Genomic DNA, 25585 nt, shown 5'->3' with positions numbered 1-25585 from the left:
AAGACCCAGCTTTGATCGGCCAAAACAGTAGTACTGACGTGGTGATTTCTGACTATCTAATTGGTTGTTTTTTTAATACGAGGTGGCATGCTTCTTCTTTAAACATATCTCCCTTTTAGTATTGTTAGATCAAACCGTAACAACAGAATATTCTAATTAACAGAATATTCTTCTCTATCAGGGACGGCCACACACCTTGCGTGTATCTCTGAAATATCCCTAGGTGTGTGAATCTTCGTAAAATGGCTTCTTAGCATTTACACTGATTGCTGAGCCTTAAACTCTAGGATTTATAACCAATATCTTTTCTTTTCATAAGAATAAATATTTTTTTCCTCGATATACTATCAAAATGACTAATCCATCTCAGCAGTCACGTTTTGATTTGTCCAAATCGACCTCATGCTTTTATCCACTTATATATTTAGGCAGTTGCACAGCTCAACTTCCTATACGACTTGTTGTATCACTTCATATATTACTCTTTGCTACATGAAACACTATATATATTTGATACATCTTCTAGCATGTATATAATTTCTTCCAACACTTTCTCAAACCAGTCGACAATTAATACATCTTAGGATATAGAAACTTTAACCATATGTTAACATACTTAACAGAAGTTCGATATACAAATACAAAAAATTTATATCCTTACAAATACGAACACAAGCGACGCATCTTAAATTTGCATCCTCAAAACTGTTTCCATAACTGTTGTATATTACTATAACACGAACATAGATTAAAACATGAAAATAAAAAATAAGAAAATTATAACACAAGATAAGGTAACAACAGAATTAACAAATAGAAGACAGGACTACGATTTAATTAAACGTTGTATGAAAAGTAATTAACTGTGGATGCTGTTACAGCGAGAATAATTAAAGATTATTGGAGAAGGATGAGCAGGCAATGCAAGCGAGGAAAAATATGGCTGAGGAAGCGCCGTCCTGGTCGAGATTAGAAGTGCTTCGCTTGAATCTACAACTTTTCTCTTTCTTGCAATCTGTGATTGATTGCACCTTCTTCTTTTGGCGATCATGATCTTGTTTACACCTCTTTAGGTTCTCTCTCTGCTTCAAAGCTTCTTCTGCTCTGCACACCATTCTTGTTTTGATGAAAGTGGTTAGAGATTTATTTAGGACAAGAGTGGCATCTCCTGTCTCCATATATATAGAGCAAAAAAATAAAAAAAATTCTTCAATACTAGGAATTATAATGTGGATTAATTCGAAATGGCATTTTAAGTAATTTTAGCTTAAAAGTATGTTGGAGATGCTCTAACGCGTGTAAATGATGCATTTGCATAAAGGTTTCTAGTTCAATTGTTTTTGAATTTTTTTTGTATTTCTATTGATTCCCCAACTTCAAAATATCTTACAATATCAAATCGAATGTTAAATTTTATATAAATTTTTCATATAGTTGCAAAATTCATGGAGATCTAATAATGAGTGTCCGGGTTTTAAAGATCTAACTGTTCAAGCATGGAAACAGATTTTATTTTAAGTTTTACTTAAAGCTTCCAAATAGTTTGAAGCTACTCTAGACATTACTTATTGTATTGGACATAAAATTTTCTTAAAAGATTCCATACAACTTGAAGTTACTTTAGTTACAAAAAAAAGCTTGAAGTTACTTTAAACATTACTTATTTCAGTCGATACATAGCCACCAAAGTTTTTCATATAATATTCAGTGCACCTTTGTCGTTATTCTATTATATCATTAAATGAGCTTATAACAAAAGAAAATCATTAGAACATCATTATTGTAAGTCCAAGTCGGTTTGAGTTTCCGTAAAGTCTTTAACCCGCAATTATATATACATATATAATATATACATATACATATACATATATGTGTATTAAGAACTTAAGCACAAAGACTTGCAATAATGATGCTCTTATACGAGCATACTCAAATTGTTTGCATAGAAGAACTCAGGGAATGGCTTTAAACCCAAATTAATAAAAAAGCAACTATACAATATTTTTTTCTTCTTGTTTATCATTAACTTCTTTCTCTATCTATTTCTACTCTAAATAGTTTTAGGGGCTAATAACTAGTGTCTATAATTGCAAAGTACTAGTAAACGAAGGTGGTTACTAATAAATTTATTCAGACACTAGGTGTAAATAATAAATTAAGTGGTACAAAAGCAATGGTAGTGACTAATGTTATCGTTGAGTTGCTAACTTTATTCTAAAACCATTTCCAATGTATTTTGCTATATTCTCTTTTAAAATAGAAGATTTTTATAATAAAGATTAAATTTGCTCTAATATATTACCTTATAACAGTAATTTTAAAAATATCGAGTAAACAATAGAGATTGCTATTTTTTTCCTTAAACATAGAGGAAAAAATAGCAATCTCTATTTTAGAGGAAAAAATATAAATGAGTTTGAGTTAAATTGACTCTAAATCCTATGATAAAAGAGTGAAATTGACTCTAAATGCTATAATAGAGGTAAAAATAGCAATGAGTTGTAGATACTCTAACAACAGCGCATTTGGTTCTCTAAATAGAAATTCAATTTGGATTATCAAATTATATGGGAAGAAGTGAGTACAGTATAATGTATTAACTTGTAACATGCATTAAACCCACAAAAAATACAATGAGCTATAAAGCCTGAACTACCAATAATTTCATAACGATGTTGAAGAAGTTTCTGTTGATGATTAAATAGTAGTACTACTATAGGATATGTTGATTTATTTGTCATTGTTATCGCGAAATGTGGAATTATTGTAAAATTAATGAAGAAAGATCAAAACTGGGTTTTGGCTGGGAGCGAAGAATGGCATGTGGAGAGGACAATGTCACATGTGACATGTGTGAACGTTATGATGTTTGGTCTGAAACGGCGCTACATATTATGCATTTCGGTTCCTCTCGCATCTACTTATCAACCCATTCCATTTTTTGTTTTGTTTTGTTTTGTTTGATATATGTAAATATCAAATCATGATGGATAAACTTTTAGACCACATCCAACGTTCCTCCAAATATTAAGAATAAAAATAAATTGTCAGGGGAAATATTATAAATATATATTTTGTATTTTCTACATAAATTTATACTAATCACATGAAATACTTAAAATTAGTATAATTTTGGGGAAATTACATGTTTACCATTTTTATGTTACCACTTTTTATTTTTACCACCACTAGGGAGACATTTTCAAAAATATCTTCTTCATTAAGTGGCAAAAGACTCTTATGCCTTTGTTATTTATATATATAATAAATCATTATATAAATAAATAAATAAAAATATAAAAAAAAAAAAAGAAAAAAAAAAAAAAAAGTAAAATCTTTTTTTTTGTTTTTGAATTATACTTTTTCAAATTCGAACTTTTTTATAAATTCTTTTTTTTGAAATTCCATTTTTTCGATTTTTTTTTATTTTGTTTTCCAAATTTCTTTTTTTTTTGACAACAATAACTAAACTATGATAAGAAACCTATCGGCTCGGAAAACCAAACCGGTCGGGTAGAATCAACATAAAATACAGCTGAAGGGGAACTCCGAGTACCTCGTGCAAGCTTGTCCGCCACTAGATTAGTTGCACTTGGTATATGTTGAATCTTGAAGGAAGGGAAGAAACACTTACTGCGTCGAAACTCCTCCATGTGTGTAGCAAAAGCTGGCCATTCGTCTGGTGAGGACACCATCTTCACCAATTGAGAACAGTCTGTTGCAAAAACTACGTCTGAAAAATCAAGGGTCTTCATGCACTCCATAGCCCATATCAAAGCTTCACATTCGGCATGTAGAGCTGATAAGCTTCTTCGGAGATTCATCGCCCCCATAATCTTCTCTTGTGATCCTACTACTCTGCAGAACCATCCCTGCCCCGTAAATTTGTCATTCTCTTTCCATCCATCATCTATAAAACAGATTCTTGACTATCTCAATGCTTGCCATTCAAAGTTTTGTGGGCCCAAAACTTGTCTTTTTGGAATTGTAGTCTGAGCCTCCGCCCATACCTCGCTCTCCACTTCTGCATATCTAAGTATTTCCTGAGGATTTCCATCTCTATTATTGAAAACTTTATTATTTCTATTTTTCCAAATGTACCACATAATCTATGGAAAATTACTGAAATCATGCTCTTTTGGCAATCTCCAGAAGAGATAATCCATATTGGTAAATACCGAATTCGTTGGAAAAACACCAGGGGCTGATGGGATTTTTGATAAAGCCCAAGTTTGCAGAGCTGGAGAACATTCAAATAAAGCATGAGTAACTGACTCTTCCTCTGCGCCAAAAATACTACATCGGGTATCACAATTAATCACCCGTGACCTTAAATTTTTTTGCAACCGATATAGTACATGAGAGAACTTACCAAACAAAATGTCTCAATTTCGGGAGACATTTAAGTTTCGAGCAAAAGGTCAAAAGTGGTTTGATATTTGGACCATAAAGAACTAAATCATGTGCTTTATCTCGAAGTAATGATTCAACCCTATATCCAGACTTAACAGAATATTTTCCTGACTCTGTGAAGGACCACCCATAAGAATCCTTCCTATCGTTCCGGCTTATTGTTGGGGTCAAAAACGGTCACGATGGAATTATCACCCGAAAACCCTCGGAAATCATATTTTCGAAAGAGATAGTAAAAATAAAAATATAATTTTCGTAAAAAATAACCAATACGAAGTTTTTACGAAGAAGTATCCTAGAAGATTCAAAGCAAACGAACCAAGCTCGGTCGTTGCGTAACTACTGCACATACACGCTGACCGGTCGCTACGCAGCGACCGAACTCAAGCCAAAGCTCGGTCGCTACGTAGCGACCGAGCGCGCGTCCCGCTCGGTCGCTACGTAGCGACCGGGCTCGAGCCAAAGTTCGGTCGCTGTGTAGCGATCGAGCTCTTCCGAACATCGATACGACACTAATCCATGCATTCTCGTCAAACCTTCAAATGCTATCTCCCGAAGACCGTAGCAAGCTAGTCCATGTTTTCCGCTATTCTAAATCATCGATTAAACTTCGCGGGTTAGAAACCGCGGAAAGTTCATTCTTTATCGAAAGAAATCGCAGTAAACGTGTCGAGTCGGAAGACGGCCCAAAGGGACGTAAAACATGACTCGAGGCCCATCCTACGATTTCTTAACCAAAAGTCCGTAAACCACAGCACGGTTTACGCTTGGTCCACAAGGAAGGATAAATGTCAATTTTCCGCGGATAAATAGGGAAGTTTTGAAGATAATTGTGAAGATCAGGAAAAATGGAATATCTCCATTTTTATGCTATGACGGCTTAAGGGCAGAAGAGTAAAAGCGTAAACCGACCTTGGAGCTAGTATATAAGGAGTCCTAGGCGAGGAGCATGGGAGAGAACTTTTTTCAGAGCAAACTTAGCACTTAGAGCAATTTTGACAATTTTCCGTTTTTGTTATTTCGAGCTGCGACTCAATTAGGTTTAGCCGTCTTAGGGTTGCTACAACTAGGAATCTCGCCGACAGCTCTCGAGCCCATGCTTATACCTTGTTGTAAACGCTCATACGCAGATTCGGAATAAGATCTACTTTGCTCTCCTTTTTCGATTTCTTATTCTTATCATTGTTATTCTCGTGTTCTGATTGCTTGACGTGTGGTAATTAGCAGATATCCAGGTCCTCTGGGAAATTAGGGTTTTCCTAGTTTCCTTATTTAAACGGAAATCGACAGTGCGAATTTCGGTTCCCACAGTTAGCGACCAAGCGCTCGTCCCGCTCGGTCGCTACGTAGCGCTCGGTCGCTACGTAACGACCGGGCTCGAGCCAAAGTTCGGTCTCTATGTAGCGATTGAGCTCTTCCGAACATCGATACTACACCAGTCCATGCATTCTCGTCAAACCTTCAAATGCTATCTCCCGAAGACCGTAGTAAGCCCAGTCCATGTTTTCCGCTATTCTAAATCATCGATCAAACTTCGCGGGTTAGAAACCGCGGAAAGTTTATTCTTTATCGAAAGAAATCGCAATAAACGTGTCGAGTCGGAAGACGGCCCAAAGGGACCTAAAATATGACTCGAGGCCCATCCTACGATTTCTTAACCAAAATCCCGTAAACCACAGCACGGTTTACGCTTGGTCCACAAGGAAGGATAAATGTCAATTTTCCGCGGTTAATCCCGCCGAGAATGAGGCATGGTGGGTTGCGCATTACGGTTCGATGACTCTTCCCAAAGAGAAGTCGTTCCCGGTCCTAAACCATCGTGCGGTCGAGAAAGAGGATCCAAGCAGGAGTACCAACGAGTTTCTCACGATCATGCGATCGTTCTACCATAGCCCGGATGTTGTGGAGTTCCGGGTTCCCCATCGCGGGGAGTGTGCTAACAGCCCCCCGGAGGGTTACTTTACTTGTTACGAGGCGTTCGTAGTGCGTTGTCGCTTGTGGTTCCCAATCCCTGAAATCATCGTCCGAGTGTTGGATCGTTTCGAGGTTGCGATAAGCCAGTTGACTCCCCTCGCCATTCAGCATCTTATTGGAGTCCTGATCCTGAGCTACGAGCATGGCCTTTCCCTTTCCGTCGATCATTTTGAAGCACTTTTGAGGCTTCAGCTCGTCAAGGATACGGACAAGCATAGGCTGGTCCCTCGGAGCTTTATGTCAGTGGTTAAGAGGTTCATCTCTAACTTCAACTCATGGAAGAAGTTTTTCTTCTTTGTTCGTATAGACGCTGCGTCTGTCCAAGAGAGTTGTATTACACTGTTCTGGAGGTTGCCGAACGATCGTCCCTTCATCAATCCTCTCGCTCCGTTCCCTGAGGACATTATTGCGGTGAGAGATCTTCTTAGGAACGGTCCTTTCTTCTGGACTTCCTTTACGCCGAAAAGGGTTCGGAAAGCGTTGAGGTTCGTGCACCCGGGTCCTGCTTCGGTCGCGGAGACGGAAAGCGACTCCGAATCTGACGATCAGAATCCCGTTACAGTTCCAGCAGCTGCGCCGGAGTCGAGCTCTTGGAAGGGAAAGGATATCGACCTTGGCGACATAGAGTTTTCGATGGATGACTCTATGCTTCCAGGATGGGCCCCGGACCTTGCTTATGGCGCGGGAGTGGTTCGAACGAGGTCCCTATTCCGGATTTCGATGACTTCTTTGTTGGTCTCCCACCGGGTTTCGATGCTCCTCCGCCTACGAAAGAATCGGCGAGGCCGAAAGTCGCCGCGGAAGGGTGTCACATCATCAATGGGGTTAGTTTTTCGAGAATTTCTTGGTGATTGCCTTATATATATATATATATTTTTTTTTTGTTTATAACATGTCAATCGATTTTGCAGGGCCTGAGCTTGCTGGACTTGGCCATTGAGGCGAGCCATAGAGAATCCATGGTATACCGCTTCAAAGCAGAGAAATCGGAGCGAGATGTCGCTCGCGTTCAAGGCGAGGTATCGGAGCGAGAAGCGCAACTTACTCGTGATCATGTGCGGGCCATCCGCAAAGCGGAAAGGAAGGGCAAAAGGGAAATTGTAGAGGTGATGAAGACTCGTGCTTCTCAGTTCCAGGTCGAATACGGAAACCTCAAGGATGCCTTTACCTCGGTAGGCGATTTCCGTGAGTGCCGCGGTCAGTCGGAAGTCTTTGGAGAACGCAAGCTGATGACTATGTGTTCGAAAAGGAAATGAGCTTGATGAAGAGCGGCATGAACGAATGTGCCCATGCTGGGGCACTCATTCCTTCGATCGACGAGAGGATCCAAGGGTTCTGGGATTCCATCCCGGTTTCCCCTGATACCGAAGAGGTTCCGACCGGGCTTCCTGATGGTGGCGAGGAAGTGGACCGTCCTGCGGATGCGTTCGGTTCTTCGTTATCCGGGGACTTTGACTTTGGGCTATGAGAGGCAGAGAGATTGCTGAGGGGAAGATGCTTGTCCTTCCATTCTATGTTTGCGGCCGAATGTGGCCTTTATTTCGAGAGATTGTATGGGCCTGTTTTGGCCATTTTTATTACTAATCGGAACTTGCCGTCGGTGGCTTTGAATCCCTTACCGCTTGATATATGGTGTTTTTCACATCATTGTATAGGTGTTTTTGTATTGATTCGAGTCCTTAATCCGAGTCAGTCTAGTCCTTTTTGATCTTTTACAGGTATGGAGTTGGTAGAAAAATGAAGAGAGCGTGCTTGAAGAGAAGCTGTCCTTTTGGAGCATTTTGCGGAGAACACTCAAGACGAACAGTCCCGAGACTGTTCTCAAGCAGAACAAGCAGACGGAGTGATCCCGAGGTTGTTCCCGACAAATAAGGAAGCTTCTATTTTCGGCAATTAAGGCCTTGTTGCCCTAATTTCTTTTCTACCTATTGGCGCCTCCATATAAAGACGCCATCTATCCTATTTTATTTCTTACGCTAGTTTTTACAAGAGAACTATTAGCTTTTGCGATCGGCAACTTGTAAGGGAGAAGAATCCATTCTCTCAGTTTTATATATATGATGAATGTTTCGAATTTTCCTGAGTAGGTTCGAAGTAAATATGAGTTGTCGTCTCATATTTAATTCTGATGAGACGTTCAATCTGTTGGTTCGTTCGTGATTTTCGTAAAAAATTACTTATCTTTACGATTTTCGGGAACATTGAGATGCGAACGGAGAGACATGGTTTAGGATCTCGTATCTTTTAGATATCATGTCTTGAGATGTATGAGACCAGAGCGTTGGGTTTAGGGCAAGACCTAGGTTTACTTTCGGTTAAGGTTTGTGCGGTGACTAGCCGGCTATCGTTTTTCTTGTTGTGATTTCTTCCTGATTCGTACCGATTTAAAGTTCGCGATAGGTTCTCGGCTTATACGACTTGTATGGTACGAATCGAGCATCTTCTCAGAGGCAATTTTTAAGCCAACTGGGAGTGCTAAACCAAAATTTCAGATTTTTGTTGTAGCACGCTTTCGTCCTTGTGTTGGACGTTTTTGAAGATCAAAAGAGTGATCGAATTGCGTTTGTTTAAGACGGCTGGCGTGTTCGTCGGGGCCAATCGACGAACTGGGTGTAAGGTTTTGGTGGTCGCGTTCGGACAATTTGTTCGTAATATCTTCGAATTTCAACTTTGCGACGTCTCGCAGTTGTTTCGAGGATTATACGTGTATCTTTGAGTGTTTGAAAGATGATAATTTTACGATTTTGGGCCGGATGAGGCCGTAGACAAGAGTCTTAATGATTCCAGGTGTGTCCTGAAAGTTTTTTCGTTTAACTGAAGTGTAAACGTTTTCGATAAAAAGGAGCAACGTAGATTGTAGTAAAAGTTTTTGAAGTTTCTAAAAACTCGATTACAATAATGAAGATTTTTCTAAATGGGAGTATACGAGTATACGCACCCACTCCCCCCCCCCCTTTTTAGAGAGGGGGATAGCTGAACTCATCTTTTGACCAGCTGCCTACGAACCCCTTTCGAAGATCAAGTCATCTCGTAGTTCTGCTTCATGCCGCGAGTGTTTTTACTCGGCGGTAGATGTCGCGTTGTCCGCCTTGACCATGTTGACCGTGGCTGGGTCAACGCTATTTTCTGGATGTTCCGGTTGAGTTGTAGCGTGAGCTTCGGACTCGTGTCGAGTTTCGACGTCTGATGCGCTTGCGTCGGTAGACAATTTTAATTCGTCTTTTCTTGGGGCGTTTTTGGCCGAAGATCGATCTATCTTCGTGCGTGTGCCGTTTGCAGTTGCAGAAGTCGTGATTTGCCTTAACTTGTGCTCTGCGTGGAAGCATAGCCGAGACTGTTTTTGGCATCCCCAGATAGCCGCGACTGCGCTTTGGGTTGGGAATTTGAGACCCAGGTGGTAGGTCGACGGAACTGCCTGCATGGCGTTGAGCCATGGGTTCCCATGATCACGTTGTAGATAGCGGGATAATCGACTACCGCAAACTCGACGATTTTCGTGATATCCTTGGCCATGACTGGCAACTGGATTGATCCAAGAGTCATTGATACTTTGCCTGAAAAACCCGTGACCGGTTTTGGCGTCGGAATTACTTCTCCGAGTTCGATGCTTATCCGCTTGAGAGTGTCGCGGAAGATTACGTTGACCGTGCTTCCCGTGTCGACGAGTACCCTTTCGACTTCTAAGTCTCGTATGACGAGATCTATGACGAGCGGATCGCTGTGAGGTTGATCGATGCCGCCGGCTTCCTCCTTTGTGAAGGTGATCGAGCAATTTTGGCCATCTCGGGGAGGAGACCATGTAGGCCAATTTGCACTCGACAGTGCCTTCCGTTGGTAAGCCTTGATGGCCGACACAGTATCGCTGCAGTATTGTGATCCTCCGATGATCATGTTTACTCTGCGACGATTGTTATCGTTCCCCTTGTCGTCCGGCCTCCTACTGCCTTTATCCCCAGGCTGGTTTCGTTGAGGGGATTTTTCGGCGGGCAGATTTCTGTCTGTCTTTGGAGGGCGATCAGAGTCAAGGATGAGATCTTTGACGCTGGTTATTTTCGAGAGCTCTCCAGCGAGTAGCTTCGCGGCCAGCCTTGCTCCTAAGACTTTGCAGTTGGTCGTGGAGTGTCTTCGGGACTGGTGGAACTTGCAGAAGGTGTTTTCGTCATACCCTTGATTGCCGGTCCACGTGTTTCCCGTGGTTCGGCCCTGATCCGAATTGATCGCATAGTTATGCGCCCCTTGGAGATCTTCCCCCTTATGATGGACGTACTTGTCGTTACGAGAGTTCTTCTTTCTCGCTTTTGGATCCACGTCCTTCGATGATGGTCTTGCCGCCTTATGTTTTTGCGATAAGACTTTAGTTTCTTCATCGACTATGATGTAGTCCGTTGCTTTGTGGAGGGCGTCCTGGATCGTTTGCGGTTTGTCGAGGGTTATCCACTTTCTGAATTTTGACTTGTACCAGAGCGTCTTTCTCAGCGCGTCGATGGCCACTTTGTCGCTTATCCCGCTGACCCTGGACATTACACTACAAAAAAAATCTTCATTGATAGCACATGACTATAGTACGTTTTACTGAACTGCTATCATAGATGAGTCTAAAATTTGCTTATTATATAATAGGCTTAATTAAACGCTATGGTAGAGTTTCAGTAAGCGGGAACCTAAAATTAGCTTTACCGCGGTACACTTAGTGAAAAAAAGACTAATCTGATTATTTTCCCTCTCTCCACTCGCGAAATACCTTTCTCTTTTTCTCATTTTCCCCTACTAACCCTAAAACAATTTAGACCACAATCTCCATCACTAAAACCCTAATCCGCTAATCCATAACCGTAATTGAGCTCCCCACATCCATTATTGTCGATTGCGAAGGTATTGAAGATTGAGATTGCGACATCTCTGTTGATTTGTTATCTCAAATGGAAGAGATGTTTTCTGCTTGCTTTGATTTCGTCTTTTCTTTCTTTCCTGTTTGATTTGCGTTCCTGCTCCACGTTCTTTGCTTAGATTTCCTTTATTATATTCTTGACAACATTTAACTTGATTCATGATTTTATCGATTTCGATTTACAGTCAAGCGATAAAGGTTTCAGTTTAGGTTTGATTGATTACATTATTTGTTACTTTGAATGGTTCTCTATGTTACTAAAGGTTTGAATGTAGGTTTTAGAACATAGATGACGGATAAAGACTGGGTTCATCTGAGCAGGTAATGAATTTTATCATATATGTTATGTTTCAATATGAGTTTAGTCACTGAGCTTGTGAATTTTTGTTCATGTCACCGAAGAGTCGATCCTGCTTATGAGAGAGGAGCTACTAAGTTTGTACGGGAAGTGGCTGCAGCTTCGGGAGGAATTGATATGATTGTCTGTCCTTGCATTGACTGTCGTAACATAGATCGTCATTGCGGAAGTGTGGTAGTTGCTCATCTTGTTACTAGAGGAATGGAGGAGGCATATAAGAAGCGAACTGATTGGTATCTGCATGGAGAGTTGAGCTCAGTGGTTGCAGATGAAAGAAGGACAAGTCAATGGAATGATGAGATCATTGGTTTATACAGAGCCGCTGAGTGTTCTGATGAAGCTTTAGCTGGTACGGGGGATGTATTTGAGATAGCAGAGGGAGAGGACAAGAAAGAAGATGAATTTTTGGCAAAGCTAGCTGAAGCTGAAACACCTTTGTATCCTACATGTGTGAACCACAGCAAGTTATCTGCAATAGTGTCATTATTTAGATTGAAGACTCAGAATGGATGGTCTGACAAGAGCTTCAATGAACTGCTAGAGACGTTGCCGGAAATGTTACCAGAGGAGAATGTGCTGCACACTTCACTGTACGAGGTTAAGAAATTTTTGAAATCATTTGATATGGGTTACGAGAAGATCCATGCTTGTGTGAATGACTGCTGCCTATTCAGAAAGAAGTAGAAGAAGCTTGAGTACTGTCCAAAATGCAAGGCATCGAGATGGAAGAGCAATATCCATACTGGTGAGAAGAAGAAAGGAATCCCACAGAAAGTATTACGCTACTTTCCAATAATCCCACGGTTGAAGAGAATGTTCTGGTCTGAAGAAATGGCTAAGGATCTAAGGTGGCACTTCAGCAACAAAAGCACTGATGGGAAACTTCGATACCCTGTTGATTCAGTCACATGGGATCAGATGAATGCGAAATACCCTGCCTTTGCCACTGAAGAAAGGAACATGAGGCTTGGACTTTCAGAAGACGGATTTAATCCATTCAACATGAAGAATACTATGTACAGTTGCTGGCCAATATTGTTAGTCAACTACAACTTGCCACCTGATTTATGTATGAAGAAGGAGAACATAATGCTTTCATTGTTGATTCCTGGTCCACAACAGCCCGGTAACAGTATAGCTGTCTACTTAAAGCCTTGTGGGAACCAAAATTCGCACTGTCGATTTCCGTTTAAATAAGGAAACTAGGAAAACCCTAATTTCCCATAGGACCCGGATATCTGCTAATTACCGCACGTCAAGCAATCAGAACACGAGAATAACAACGATAAAGAATAAGGAATCAAAAAAGAGAGCAAAGAAGATCTTATTCCGAATTTGCGTATGAGCGTTTACAACAAGGTATAAGCCTGGGCTCGAGAGCTGTCGGCGAGATTCCTAGTTCTAGCAACCCTAAGACGGCTAAACCTAATTGAGTCGCAGCTCGAAATAACAAAAACGGAAAATTGCCTAAATCGCTCTAAGTGCTAAGTTTGCTCTGAAAAAGTTCTCCTCCATGCTCCTCGCCTAGGACTCCTTATATACTAGCTCCAAGGTTGGTTTATGCTTTTACTCTTCTGCCCTTAAGCCGTCATAGCATAAAAATGGAGATATTCCAAATTTCCTGATCTTCACAATTATCTTCAAAACTTCCGTATTTATCCGCGGAAACTTGACATTTATCCTTCCTTGTGGGCCAAGCGTAAACCGTACTGCGGTTTACGGGCTTTGGGTTAGGAAATCGTAGGATGGGGCTCAAGTCGTGTTTTGGGTCCCTTTGGGCCGTCTTCCGACTCGACACGTTTACTACGAATTTTCCGCGGTTTCTCATCCGCGAAGTTTGATCGATGAGTTGGAATAGCGGAAAACATGGACTGAGCTTGCTACGGTCTTCGGGAGATAGCGTTCAAAGATTTGACGAGAATGCATGGATTGATGTCTGTCGATGTTCGGAAGAGTTCAATCGCTACACAGCGACCGAACTTCAGCTCGAGCCCGGTTGCTACGTAGCGAACGAGCGGGACGAGCGCTTGGTCGCTACGTAGCGACCGAGATTTAGCTTGAGCTCGGTCGCTACGTAGCGACCGAGATTTGGCTTGTGCTCTGTCGCTACGTAGCGACCGAGATTTGGCTTGAGCTCGGTCGCTACGTAGCGACCGAGGGGGACGATCGCTACGTAGCGACCGAGGGGGACGATCGCTCGGTCGCTACGAAGCGACCGAGCTTTGGCTCGAGCTCGGTCGCTACGTAGCGACCGAGCGGGAGGATCGCTCGGTCGCTACGTAGCGACCGAGCTTTGGCTCGAGCTCGGTCGCTACGTAGCGAACGAGCGAGACGAGCGCTCGGTCGCTACGTAGCGACCGAGCTTTGGCTTGAGCTCGGTCGCTACGTAGCAACCGAGCGGGACGATCACTCGGTCGCTACGTAGCGACCGAGCTCAAGCCAAAGCTCGGTCGCTACGTAGCGACCGAGCTCGAGCCAAAGCTCAGTCGCTACGTAGCGATCATCCCGCTCGGTCGCTACGTAGCGACCGAGCGGGACGAGCGCTCGGTCGCTACGTAGCGATCGTCCCGCTCGGTCGCTACGTAGCGACCGAGCTTGGCTCGGGTTTGGTTGCTGCATAGTGACCGGACGGCGTGTATGCGTGGTGACCGAGCTTGGTTTGTTCGGTTTGAATCTCAAAGGATAGTTCTTCGTAAAAACTTCGTATTGGTTATTTTTTTACGAAATTACATCTTTCCTTTTACTATCTCTTTCGGAAATACGACCTCCGAAGATTTCGGGTGGTAATTCTGTCGTAACCGTTTTTAACCCCAACAAGCCTCTCATTGAAGATCTAAACCATTTGTGGAGCAGTGGAGAGTTAGTGTACGACGCGTTTACTCGATCAGCTTTCACACTGAAGGCAATGTTACTTTGGACGATCAGTGTCTTCCCAGCTTATGGGAATCTTGCAGGCTGCAAAGTGAAGGGAAAAAATGGGGTGTCCTTTATGTGGAAAAAACACAGACAGTATGTGGCTCAAGTACAGGAGAAAACATGTGTATATGTGCCACTGAAAAGGTCTGCCACCAGCTCATACTTTTTGGGGAAAGAAGAAGTGGTTTGATGGAAAAGCTGAGCAAAGGAGAAGGGGAAGAATTTTAACCGGCCTTGAAATTTCACAAAATCTCAGAAATTTCAAGAATGACTTTGGCAATGTTAAACATTCTGGGAGTAAGAGAAAAAAGATGGTCTGTACGGATTTAGATGAAGAGGAAGAGGAAGAGGAAGAGGAAGATGAGGAGGAAGAGGAAGAAGTGGAAATAGATGAGGATGAGTTATCTAGATGGAAGAAAAGATCTATCTTTTTCAAGCTACCTTATTGGGTGGTAAGATATCTCTTTCATGCTACCTTAGATAGTTTTACATTTTGAATAGGGTTGACGATCTATTTCCCCCTGAGAAGTATCATATATCACTAGATACACACAGACTTTTGATCCCGTTCTATTTCCCCACAAAATAAAAGTTCGAATCGTATATCCCCCCAATTTGAAAGATCGAGTTCTGTTTCCCCATACCGTCGAAGTTAAGCATTGCAATACACATAGGTTTGGATTAACGCCGGTTTACTGTTTATCATTTAACCGTAAACCTATTGTTGCCCAACAAAAACCGCGATTTAACCGAAAAGATCCGTTTAAGATCCGATTAAAACCTGATTAAAACCCGATTATAACCCAATTGTTATTGGTTTAACCCGAAAACATAAACCCCCAAATCCCCAGTGTTCTTCATCGACAAAGAAACCCTAGAAAGATTTATCAGCCGATTTTAGTTGATTACAAGTAGAAAAAATGGAGACGGTCAGTGAAAACACGATTCCTTCCCTTAGGGATGAATCAGACGACGAAGAAGAGATGGAGAGACACGCTTTCCGGGTTGAAGAAGATGTAGCTGCATTCATCAACGAACCTCCCATCCGACATAACATCTATCCCGATACCGAGAATGATAGTGATACAGATGAGGAGGAAGATGGTGAAGAGCAACAAATGAAACGACAGAGGACAAGAGAGCGTTATCGAATTAGAAGAGGTGATGGGAATCTCTTCGAGGGCCAAGTATTCTTCAATGGAGTTGCATTCAAAGAGGCGGTATTGGACTACGCTCTAAAGACTGGTCACAATATCAAGCAGTATAGGTATGACAAAACCAAACTTGGTTTTAGTTGTGTTGGTCGAAATGTGGATTCACACTGTCAGTGGCGTGTTTATTGCTCGAGTAAAGGAGAACCAGAGAGATGGTATGTTAAAGTGTACAAGAATGAACACAGCTGTGTTCCAAATGGAGAATGTGAGATGCTTAAGGTCCCTGTGATAGCTAGGCTGTTTGTTGATAAGATAAGAGAAGAACCAAAATATTTCATGCCAATGAAGATAGAAGAACTGATCAAGGAGAGGTGGAAGATCACGGTTTCTAGAGCACAATGTCAAGCTGCTCGAAATAAAGCAATGGCGTGGATTCAGAAGGAGTATGAGACTCAGTTTGCTCGAATCCGAGACTATGCTGCCGAGATTCTCGAGTCAAATATCAACTCTTCGGTGGAAGTCGAGACCAAGAGAAATGAGGAAGGAAAAGATGTGTTCAACCGTTTCTATGTGTGTTTCGATGTGCTTAGGAGGTCATGGCAGGATACATGTAGACCTCTTATTGGGATGGATGGCACATTCTTGAGAGGAAAAACTAAAGGACAGTTGTTAGTGGCTCTTGGTCGAGATGGGGATAATTCAATCTACCCCATTGCTTGGGCAGTTGTTCAAGTGGAAAACACTCCAAATTGGGTGTGGTTTGTGAAGCATATCAAGACAGACTTGGGTTTAGGAGATGGTGATGGATATATTATGGTCTCCGATCGTCAGAAGGTAAGCTTTGATTATCATGTAATTTTTTTCTAAAAATATAATTTTCTTATGTTTGTGTGTGGTCGGTTTCAGGGACTGATCAAGGCAGTTCAGTTGGAGCTTCCGAAGATGGAGCATAGAATGTGTGTTCGACACATTTATGGAAACGTGAAAGCTAAACATGGAAAGAAGAGTGACATGAAGAAGTATATTTGGCAACTTGCTTGGAGCTATAATGAGGCGGAGTACAAGGAGAATCTAGATAGGCTGTTCAACTACGACTCAGAGGTGTATGCAGATGTGATGAAGACTAATCCAATGACTTGGGTTAGAGCTTTCTTCAAGTTGGGGAACTATTGTGAAGACGTCGAGAACAACTCAACTGAATCTTTCAACGCCTCCATCGTTTCTGCCCGTGAAAAGCCAATGGTACCAATGTTGGATACCATTGCGCGTCTTGCAATGGTGCGTATCGCTTCTAGATATCTGATTGCTCAAGATCACAAGAGCATATGCACACCTTACGTGGTTGATATACTCGCTTTGGAGCACAAAAAAGCATCACAGTGTACTGTTTATAGAAGCACAAATGGTATGTGGTTGGTGAATGTTGATGCTTGTTCTTACCGTGTCAATTTGGAGAAGCGGACATGCACGTGTTCCAAATGGGATATCACTGGGATCCCTTGTGAACATGGATACGGTGTCATCTTGGATAGGAAACTAGACGCTGAGGATTTTGTGTGTCACTGGTTTCGGACCACACTGTGGAGGAGGACATACGAAGAAGGCATAACACCATTAAGAGGAGCACGATTTTGGCCAACTTCTTCAGCCCCTGAAGTGCATCCAGCTCCTGAGCCAGACCAGCCTGGTCGCAAAAAGAAGAAAGACAACAAAAGGAAAAAGGGCAAAAATGAGTCTCCTGTGAAGAAGAAACCGAAGACGTTGAAGCGCATTATGCATTGTGGACTTTGTGGTGCGCCTAACCACAATATTCGTTTTCATAAGGAGGGACCCCATAAGAAGGTATGATTCATTTTTCATATCCTCTATATGGTTCTCCTTTCATTACTTACATAAGACTCTTTTTTTTAATCTTTATAGGCTCCACAAGCTGAACCATCTCAAACCTTTGCTAGTCAAGGTGAATCCTCTCAAGCTTGATGTTCTTTAGCGGTAACTACAGTAGGAAAGGAAGAGCAAGAAGTATTTTTTGGGTTGTGTCTTCTTTCTTTTTTCGGCTATTTTGTTGTTGTCATCTTCATGGTTGATGAACAAGAATCCTTCTACTTATTTTGGTGTTTTCTTCCTTTTGTATGGACATGACTCGATCATGTAGGTTATAACCAAGAAAATACCAACATTTTCATTCATTAAACAACATAAAAAACGTCAAGTACAAGTACTACTTCATAGCATTAAACAACATTTATCGAAATGAAATCCATCACACAAGCTTAATGATGACAAACCCAACAACACAAGCTATTACAATTCCAGCACACATCTTCTTCATGCTCCATTTCGCTTCCTTTAACACTTCCTCCATCTTGTCGAAAAGCTCTGTCTCTAGCTTCATCTCCATCTTCTCAAATACCTTCTTCTCACTTTCTCCTCGTTCCATCATAACTTCTTTCACCAATTCTTCAAGATTACTCATTTTGTTCTTCAGAACATTAATCTCTTCTAACAATGCCTCATCCACCCACTTGAAGAAATGATTATCATTCTCAAGCTAAAATCGATCAATGAAGTTAAAATCTGAGTTATTGCACAATCAAATTAATAAGAGTAAGCATTACCTTTTTTGAAACAGCATAAGAACACCTATGGTAACGACGATACGGATTTTTGTCTGATCTTGACATCAAAGTCGAGATTTCATATCCGCACCAACACTGTTTTGGGACACCCACGACCCTTTTCTTTGAACGCACCATTGACGACCCACTTGAAGCTCCAGAAACATCACTCATCTTTCAATTTCTCTTATCTCTCCCACAAATCAATTTCCCCAATTCAATTTTGTTAGGGTTCGTGACTGTAATTGTTTTAGGAATCGGGGATTTTAAAGACTAGGGTCGGGTTTTCAAACGGGTGTGGTTATGTTTAAAATGGGTTTATTTTGGTTAGCTACTGGTTCACCCAAGTAAACCATTAAATTCGACGGTATGGGGAAACAGAACTCGATCTTTCAAATTGGGGGGATATAGGATTCGAACTTTTATTTTGTGGGGAAATAGAACGGGATCAAAAGTCTGTGTGTATCTAGTGATATATGATACTTCTCAGGGGGAAATAGATCGTCAACCCTTTTGAATATGTTATGTCTAAATTTGACTTTATGTACTGTTTCTGATATGATAAGAATACTGAACAGCTATTGTAGAAGGACATATCATAACTCGAATTATGAATCGTAAACAATTTGTGACAAAATAAAAACGTGTTATTGTTACGTTAAAAACGGCATTCATTTATTGCTATCGTATTGGATTATTAGTAGCGTCAAAGAAAACCGATATCGTAGAGAGGGGACCTATGATGGCTGCCGATGACATAGCAGATGAGAAAACGCTATGAAACCCCTACAATAGCGTTAATCATGAGCTAAGAATGTACATATTTCTTGTAATGAATTATCAGCTTGAACCGACTGATAAACTCGCGGAGGGGTTCATCTTCCCTCTGGGAGAGACTCCAGAGATTAACATCGGAAGTTTCTCTGTCTATGAACACTCGGAAGTTTCTCTGTCTATGAACACAGAGTATTGTTTAAGAAAGGCCGATGCGAGCTGTCGGAAACTTCCGATGGTGTTGCGATGAAGGCGTGCGAACCATTCGAGCGCCGCTCCTTCCAGATTTTCGACGAACAGGCGGCAGTAGCCGGCATCTATTTCGCTGTCCTTCAGTCTCGCTCTTCCCATCGCGATGTGGAAAGCCTGAAGGTGCGCTTTTGGATCGGCCGTACCATCGTACTTCGGTACTTTGTTTTTTCCCGGATCGAACACCCTCTTATCCGAAATGCGACTGATAAAAGGGGTCTTTAAAGCTCCTTCCAGCAGTCGTTCGATTTCGGGGGCAGCACTAGTAGCATGACGGATTTGAGACTTTACGGCTCTCACTTCTGCCGCAGTCTTGGTGATGTAGTCGCGAAGATCGCGGATATCCGATGTCTCGCCAGTAGATTTCCGAGCCTGTCGGCGTTTACTGCGAGTGAGCTCGGTTTGCCTTTCAGCCAGCTCCTCTTGTTCGTTCTAATTTGTTGATTTCTTCTTCTTCCGTCATTGGTTTTTCGAACGGGGAGCTTTCCCGAGCAGATCGGCTTCTGGTCCTTCTTGGATGTCTGTCGTCGTCCTTGTCGGTGTCGTTGGAGACAACGCTAGGATCCAGGTCAATGCGTTCGACTTCGTTATCCTCCGAATCCTTTGTGGGAGGCGGAGGACTTTCAGGGTTCCCCTTTTCGATGGGAGATTTCTCGCTAGGGTTTTGACCCAAAAGTCGTTCCCGCGCGACTCCAGGTCTGTCGAGTGGGGTAGCGAAGTCGAGTCTCTTCCCGTGGATTTTGGTGGTTCCGCGGGGACAGATTGCTTGAGTCCTTGCCGTTAAGGTTTCGACCTGTTTGGTCAAGGTACTCACGAGCTTATCCTGTTCTTCCGACCTTTTCTCATAGGTGGCGAATATCTTTTTAAACTCCTCGAGCGTCGCGGCGTTGGCTTGTACGTTGGCCACGAATACGTCCGCTGCTGGAGTGTGGAGATCAGTGCCGTTGCCTCCGTTAAGAGGAGTCTGCACGTTATCTGCGTCATTAGTTGACATGTCTGATTGAGCGTGATGTGGCTTTTGCGGGTTAGATTAATCCGTACCCCCCCTCCTTTTATCGCCAAACTGTGGGAACCAAAATTCGCACTGTCGATTTCCGTTTAAATAAGGAAACTAGGAAAACCCTAATTTCCCAGAGGACCCGGATATTTGCTAATTCATGTCAAGCAATCAGAACACGAGAATAACAACGATAAGAATAAGAAATCAAAAAGAGAGCAAAATAGATCTTATTCCGAATCTGCGTATGAGCGTTTACAACAAGGTATAAGCCTGGACTCGAAAGCTGTCGGCGAGATTCCTAGTTCTAGCAACCCTAAGACGGCTAAACCTAATTGAGTCGCACCTCGAAATAACAAAAACGGAAAATTGCCTAAATTGCTTTAAGTGCTAAGTTTGCTCTGAAAAGTTCTCTCCTCATGCTCCTCGCCTAGGACTCCTTATATACTAGCTCCAAGGTTGGTTTACGCTTTTACTCTTTTCTGCCCTTAAGCCGTCATAGCATAAAAATGGAGATATTCCATTTTTCCCGATCTTCACAATTATCTTCAAAACTTCCGTATTTATCCGCGGAAACTTGACATTTATCCTTCCTTGTGGACCACGCGTAAACCGTGTTGTGGTTTACGGACTTTTGGTTAAGAAATCGTAGGATGGGCTTCGAGTCGTGTCTTAGATCCCTATGGGCCGTCTTCCGACTCAACACATTTATTACGATTTCTTTCGATAAAGAACGAACTTTCCGTGGTTTTTAATCTGCAAAGTTTGATCGATGATTTAGAATAGCGGAAAACATAGACTGAGCTCGCTACGGTCTTCGGGAGAAAGCATTTGAACGTTTGACGAGAATGCATGGACTGGTATCGTATCGATGTTCGGAAGAGCCCGGTCGCAACGACCGAACTTTGGCTCGAGCCCGGTCGCTGCATAGCGACCAAGCGGGACGATCGTAGCGACCGAGCTTTGGCTCGAGCTCGGTCGCTACTGATGTGACCTGGATCGTAGACCTGGGCCAGGATGGTGCACAACTCGACCCAACCAAGGTTTCTCCATCGGATGAAGCAACCATGGTCGAGCCAGAAGCTAAATTTGGACGAGCTGGACAAAGTGACACTTATTTAGGCGAGCTGGTCGAGCTGGTCGAGCTGAATCAAAGTGACACTTACATATATGAGCTGGATGAGCTGAGTGAGCTAAGTGACACTAGCTTGGAGCTGAATGAGCTAAGTGACACTGAAGATGGAGCTGGTTTAGTTGCTGGGCGAAATGGACCTTTTCAGCCCAAGGAAAAATTCATAACAAATTCAGTTTGGGTCGGTTTTACACCAAATTCGACCAGGCCTTTGCTGATGGTCTCCTGCCCATTTGCATCAAGAAATATCAACAAAAGGAGTCAAAGTCGTGATCATCCAAGAGCCATTCAACAACACACTTATTTCTAGTCAAAAGTCTTAGTCTTTGTTTATGTTTTCTAAGTTTCTAGTTTTCTACAAAACTCTTAAGTCTTTCTTTGACTCATTGTACTATAAATATGTAAACTCTGCCATGAATAAAATCAGACCATGTTTTTGAGTTTATTTCGTTTCTTCTCTGAGTGAGAGAGAGAGTTCTTTAGCTAGTTCATCGGTTTGAACCGGCTTGTTGATTTGGTGGTCAGCCAATCATCTTTGTGTGTCGTTTGGTGGTTAGCCAACAGACTACATTCGTTCTTAGGTGGTTAGCCTAGATCGTGGGTATATCAAGAGCCACTCCGCATCTCTTGACGATCCTTTCAATCCATCTCAGTTCCAGAAGTGTCGTTTGCCTTCTCGGATCATATCCAACACCCAGCTAAAGTGATCCTTCCTTATTTTGGTTCTATCAGCTACGTAGCGACCGAGCGGGACGAGCGCTCGGTCGCTACGTAGCGACCGAGCGGGTTGGATGCTCGGTCGCTACGTAGCGACCGAGATCGGCTCGGACTTGGTTGCTACATAGCGACCGGATAGCGTGTGTGTGCGGCAGTTACGCAATGACCGAGCTTGGTTCGTTTGCTTTGAGCCTTCAAAGATACTTTTTCGTAAAAACTTCTTATTAGTTATTTTTTACGAAAATTATATCTTTCTTTTTACTATCTCTTTCGGAAATATGATTTCCGAGGGTTTTCGGGTGATAATTCCGTCGTGACCGTTTTTGACCCCAACAATTGTTTAAAATTGTGTTGTATAAGAAATAATATTTATTTTCTAATATCAAGATTATCCGTGAAAATTCTTTTTAATGAATCACATTATATAAAAATTTATATTTTTCATCTAAGAAAATATAAATATAAAGAAAGTATTTTATTACTTCAAAAGTATATTTTATGTTATTTAAAAAAATTATATGTAATATTATTATTTTGTGTACTTTTCTTTTTTTATGAAATCATATTATATTATAGAAATATTTCGTTTTTCAATTCGTTTTTTTAACTTTATAAAAAAAATCCTTTTATATTATATGTATATGTTTTTTGGAAAGTTTTAAAAAGGAAATTAAATAAAAAAATAAATAATATTGTTTTAAATGTAATATTTTTAATTCATTAAATGTATTAGTGTAATCAACTATCGTGAGAGTTAACGTGAGAGTGACGCATAGGAAACTGACTTCTAAATTAATATATATGCTACTCTCTCCGTTTCATAATAGTTGATGTTTTAAAAAATGTTTGTTGTTTCAAAATAGATGAAGTTTTGATACATTTATATTATTTTTAACTTTACTGAAAACTGTGTAACAATTAGATTTTGCAGTCATTTTTTTAACTGGTTAAATGAACTTTAAATTATATTTGCAAAGTTATTTTTCGGAGAAAAATAGATTTCTTAATCTTTGTACAATGAGTCAAAACATCATGTATTGTGAAACAGAAAGAGTATTTATCTATATATATATAAATATGTTCGCCTCACTCCTAAGTTATTATCCACGTGGAAAGTTACTCTCTGACAGACATGCACGTGTCCACCACAACATTATTTGGGCTTTAGACTTATAAATTTTAGGTCTTATTCAACTCTAATTTTTCAAATCCGGTAACCCACAAAGTCCACCTCTGAACCAGCAGCCGTAATCAATTAGGATTACTCCCACTTTTTTTCTTCAGCCGTCTTCCATTCTTATTTTGTTAAGCCGACTGACGATTCAGTTCGCCTTACGATCTCACAACGTTTTTTGTTTCTTTATGTATATTAACCATCTTCTTAACTCCTTTCTACACGATCTCTGCATCAATACGCCGTTATCTTCTCGAAGGCGGTGTGGCTACGAGTATAAAAAGGTCTGCTTCGTTCCTGTAAAACCCATCTCCATATCTATCTTTCCAATCCTACTCTCTCTAAAATGGCTAACTCAAAACTCCTTTTTTTCGATTTGAAGTGCAGGAGGTGCTCCTCCACTGTTGATGACAACACTTGACGAGATAACCGACCGGAATCTCCGCTGCCTGAAGAAGGGTTCCTGTTTCGTAATCAAACCGAGCTCCTTGGATTAGCTAACACGAACACGCAAGAAAATCTACTAATTTGTTTAGCATGGTATAAACATATTACAATTTCTAATTATTCTTCTTACAGACGTTGTAGGTGAGATAACTGCGTTGAAGAGTACTGTGAATGATCCTCCGGAGGAGCACTATCAAACTGGATAGATAAATCCTATCTCATCATTTTGCATTATCTTACATTATAACGTATGAGCAGAAGTTTTATTATATCACTAACTGCACCGCATTTGCAGTGATGTGATTGTGACATTGAGTATATTCGACGCACAAGCAGTTGCTTTCCATAAACTTGAAGGCATGTGTGTTGATTCAAAAGCGATCGTTGCAACAAACATTAACCCGAAGATGGTTGGAGGTATTCAGTTCTCCGCACCACTGATTAGTAATATGTAGTTAATAAAACTCTTACGTACATTGATTAAACTGTTGCTGTCAGGCCGTCTGTTCCTTAATGCCACTTCGGGAACCCACATCTATTTTGACAAGGAGACCACTGCAGGGGAGATCATGTTGAAGGAATTAGGCTAATGGACATCCATAACTGGAAAAACAATGTCACCAGGGGAGACAAGTATGGCATTCCTTGCTTGAGGTCCCCATCATAAAGAAGGAGTATGGAACCAATCTGATGCTTATACTGCCACCAAGATCATGCAAACTCAAGGAGCTTAATAATAGGTGCACCGTTGGTTTTTATTATAAACAAATCGAGAAGTTCATGCAGTTAATATCCAGTGGCTGATAGACCATATATTTTACCCATTTTTAATCATGGTATATAAGTGTTTTAAAGTGTTTTAAGATACAATTATTATGTTTTGGAGTCTATTTAGAGTATTCACAGGTTCAGGGACGTTTAGGAGAAATATGGTGATTTTGGAGTCTTTTGGAGCCTTTGGAGGTGCTGAGTTGCACAGACGCGTCAGATGTTTTGCTATGGATGGAGACGTTCCGACCGTTAGATTCAGCCCCTAATTTGACACAAGATAGATCTATGAGTTAGCTTTCCAATGCCACCGGTCTCACGTCAATCAGCATCCTGTAGCAGAAGTTATGCCCGTTTTACTGAAGAGTGGTCAGTCTGCCTCGCGAGAGGAAGCTGCCGAGAAGAGGAAGCCACGTCGATCGATGCAGCATTCTGCACGTCGATCGAGAAAGATCCCAGATTGTGGGCCTTGTATATTTTATGACTGCATGGAGCTCAGAAGCTACAAATTACCAAAATACCCTTAGACGACCAGAAACCCTATATTACTGTTTTCTAAGCCATTGTTGACGGCATACTTCTTTACGCTTTATGTTTCATTGTTTCTATTAGAGGAGAAAAGGGTGGAACTCCTATCAGAGTCCTCCTGGAACTCCTTTGGTTTTATTTATCTATTTCATTTCAGTTTTTCTATCTATTCATCTATGATTTCTGTTTTCATGTCTGAGTAGATCCACCTGTTAGATCGAGGGTTCAGATAAGTTTGTGGGATTAGCCCCAAACTATAGATCTGCCTTGTTGTGATATTTATGATAGATCTATACTTATTGCTTGTTCTAGTGTAATTAACTAGAATATTGATCATAGGATTGCATACACAAGCATCCTTGTTATCCCATCCTGACATCTATCTATTATATTAGGATTGCTAGAGAGGGCTAACCACCAATTTAGCATCCTAATAGGGCAAATCATCTCGCGCATAGGCCTGAATAGAACCCGTCGA

General features: G+C 41.4%; 3 protein-coding genes and 1 long non-coding RNA gene across 5 annotated transcripts; 2 read left to right on the top strand and 2 right to left on the bottom strand.

Annotated features, from left to right (window-relative positions):
* Positions 1-588: 588 nt before the first annotated feature.
* LOC106409326 lies at positions 589-1169 on the bottom strand. The gene has a single exon (XM_013849975.3). It carries the CDS (start codon positions 1113-1115, stop codon positions 891-893), a length of 225 nt encoding a protein of 74 aa, XP_013705429.1. The 5' UTR covers positions 1116-1169; the 3' UTR covers positions 589-890.
* Positions 1170-15469: 14300 nt separating this feature from the next.
* Positions 15470-17683, top strand: LOC106363107. The gene is made up of 3 exons (XM_013802906.2): positions 15470-16537; positions 16610-17545; positions 17624-17683. The coding sequence occupies exons 1-3, from the start codon at positions 15470-15472 to the stop codon at positions 17681-17683; spliced, it is 2064 nt and encodes a 687-aa protein (XP_013658360.2).
* Positions 17684-17859: 176 nt separating this feature from the next.
* On the bottom strand, positions 17860-18850 carry LOC106409727 (uncharacterized protein At4g04775-like). Its single transcript, XM_013850299.3, has 2 exons — positions 18322-18850; positions 17860-18254 (listed from the first exon to the last, which is right to left on the bottom strand). The coding sequence occupies exons 1-2, from the start codon at positions 18493-18495 to the stop codon at positions 17967-17969; spliced, it is 462 nt and encodes a 153-aa protein (XP_013705753.2). The 5' UTR covers positions 18496-18850; the 3' UTR covers positions 17860-17966.
* A 4540-nt stretch (positions 18851-23390) lies between these two features.
* Positions 23391-25245, top strand: LOC106367111. 2 transcript variants are annotated; one of them, XR_007316979.1, is made up of 4 exons: positions 23391-23648; positions 23752-23904; positions 24107-24228; positions 24310-25245. It is a non-coding gene; the product is annotated as an uncharacterized LOC106367111 (long non-coding RNA). The 2 variants fall into 2 exon arrangements; XR_007316978.1 differs by having other exon boundaries at positions 23752-24228.
* Positions 25246-25585: the final 340 nt, after the last annotated feature.

This window comes from Brassica napus, chromosome A10 (assembly GCF_020379485.1).
Source record: "Brassica napus cultivar Da-Ae chromosome A10, Da-Ae, whole genome shotgun sequence".
NCBI lineage: Eukaryota > Viridiplantae > Streptophyta > Magnoliopsida > Brassicales > Brassicaceae > Brassica > Brassica napus.
This window is presented reverse-complemented; position numbering and strand designations above follow the sequence as displayed.

Coding starts and splice junctions, on each gene's coding strand:
- LOC106409326 (XM_013849975.3), bottom strand. CDS start 1,115: ATGGTGTGCAGAGCAGAAGAAGCTTTGAAGCAGAGAGAGAACCTAAAG.
- LOC106363107 (XM_013802906.2), top strand. CDS start 15,470: ATGGAGACGGTCAGTGAAAACACGATTCCTTCCCTTAGGGATGAATCA. Junction 16,538..16,609: donor TGGTCTCCGATCGTCAGAAG/GTAAGCTTTGAT, acceptor GGTCGGTTTCAG/GGACTGATCAAGGCAGTTCA. Junction 17,546..17,623: donor AGGAGGGACCCCATAAGAAG/GTATGATTCATT, acceptor TAATCTTTATAG/GCTCCACAAGCTGAACCATC.
- LOC106409727 (XM_013850299.3), bottom strand. CDS start 18,495: ATGAGTGATGTTTCTGGAGCTTCAAGTGGGTCGTCAATGGTGCGTTCA. Junction 18,255..18,321: donor CTTATGCTGTTTCAAAAAAG/GTAATGCTTACT, acceptor GATCGATTTTAG/CTTGAGAATGATAATCATTT.